The sequence below is a fragment of the Priapulus caudatus genome, unplaced genomic scaffold, assembly GCF_000485595.1.
Source record: "Priapulus caudatus unplaced genomic scaffold, Priapulus_caudatus-5.0.1 Scaffold617, whole genome shotgun sequence".
Classification (NCBI taxonomy): Eukaryota; Metazoa; Priapulida; class Priapulimorpha; order Priapulimorphida; family Priapulidae; genus Priapulus; species Priapulus caudatus.
The window spans coordinates 12,260-12,851 of record NW_014577678.1 but is presented as its reverse complement, the minus strand read 5'-3'; the positions used below and the strand labels follow the sequence as shown (position 1 = coordinate 12,851).

Here is a 592-nt window from a genome sequence, read left to right as displayed (position 1 = left end):
AGAGAGAGAGAGAGAGAGAGAGAGAGAGAGAGAACCGCACTGATCTAACACTTATAACCGTTAGAGAAGAGAGGAAACGGGAAGGAGAGGGGGAGACACTCTGCAATCACGCGCGCGTTATTTTTTCCGTCATATAATGATGAGTCACCCGCATTTGACGGACGCCATCTTCTGCTAACCTTGCTACATCCTGTTCTATCGCCGCCCCCTCGCCCACCACCGCCGCCCCCTTCTCCCACCTCCGCCGCCTCCTCCCCCGCCACGGCCGCCTGTCCGCGCACCTCCCCCGCCACGGCCGCCTGTCCGCGCACCTCCCCCATTGTTTCGTCGTGCCCGTCTTTCCGTCACCGCTCTGTTCCGCTAGTGTGTGATGATCGGTGTAGAGAGGATGCTGGTGGAGGATGGTGGCCGACGACACGAGACGGAGCGAGAACACGTGATAGACGCGAGTTGTGCGCGACGTCGTCAACACAGGTTATAGGGTCGCAGGTGGGGTTAGGATTAGGATTAGGGTTAGGGTTAGGGTTATGGTTATGGTCAGGATTAGGGTTGTGATTAGGGTCATAGTTAGAGTAAGGGTTAGGGTTAGGGT

General features: G+C 57.1%; 1 protein-coding gene across 1 annotated transcript in view; it reads right to left on the bottom strand.

Annotated features, from left to right (window-relative positions):
* LOC106812180 overlaps positions 1-320 on the bottom strand; it is a 4,474-nt gene extending 4,154 nt beyond the window's left edge. The window contains exon 1 of the mRNA XM_014816003.1: positions 240-320. Within this exon, the coding sequence (XP_014671489.1) occupies positions 240-320 (81 nt within the window). The remainder of the gene's footprint in view (positions 1-239) is intronic.
* Between the last annotated feature and the right edge of the window lie 272 nt (positions 321-592).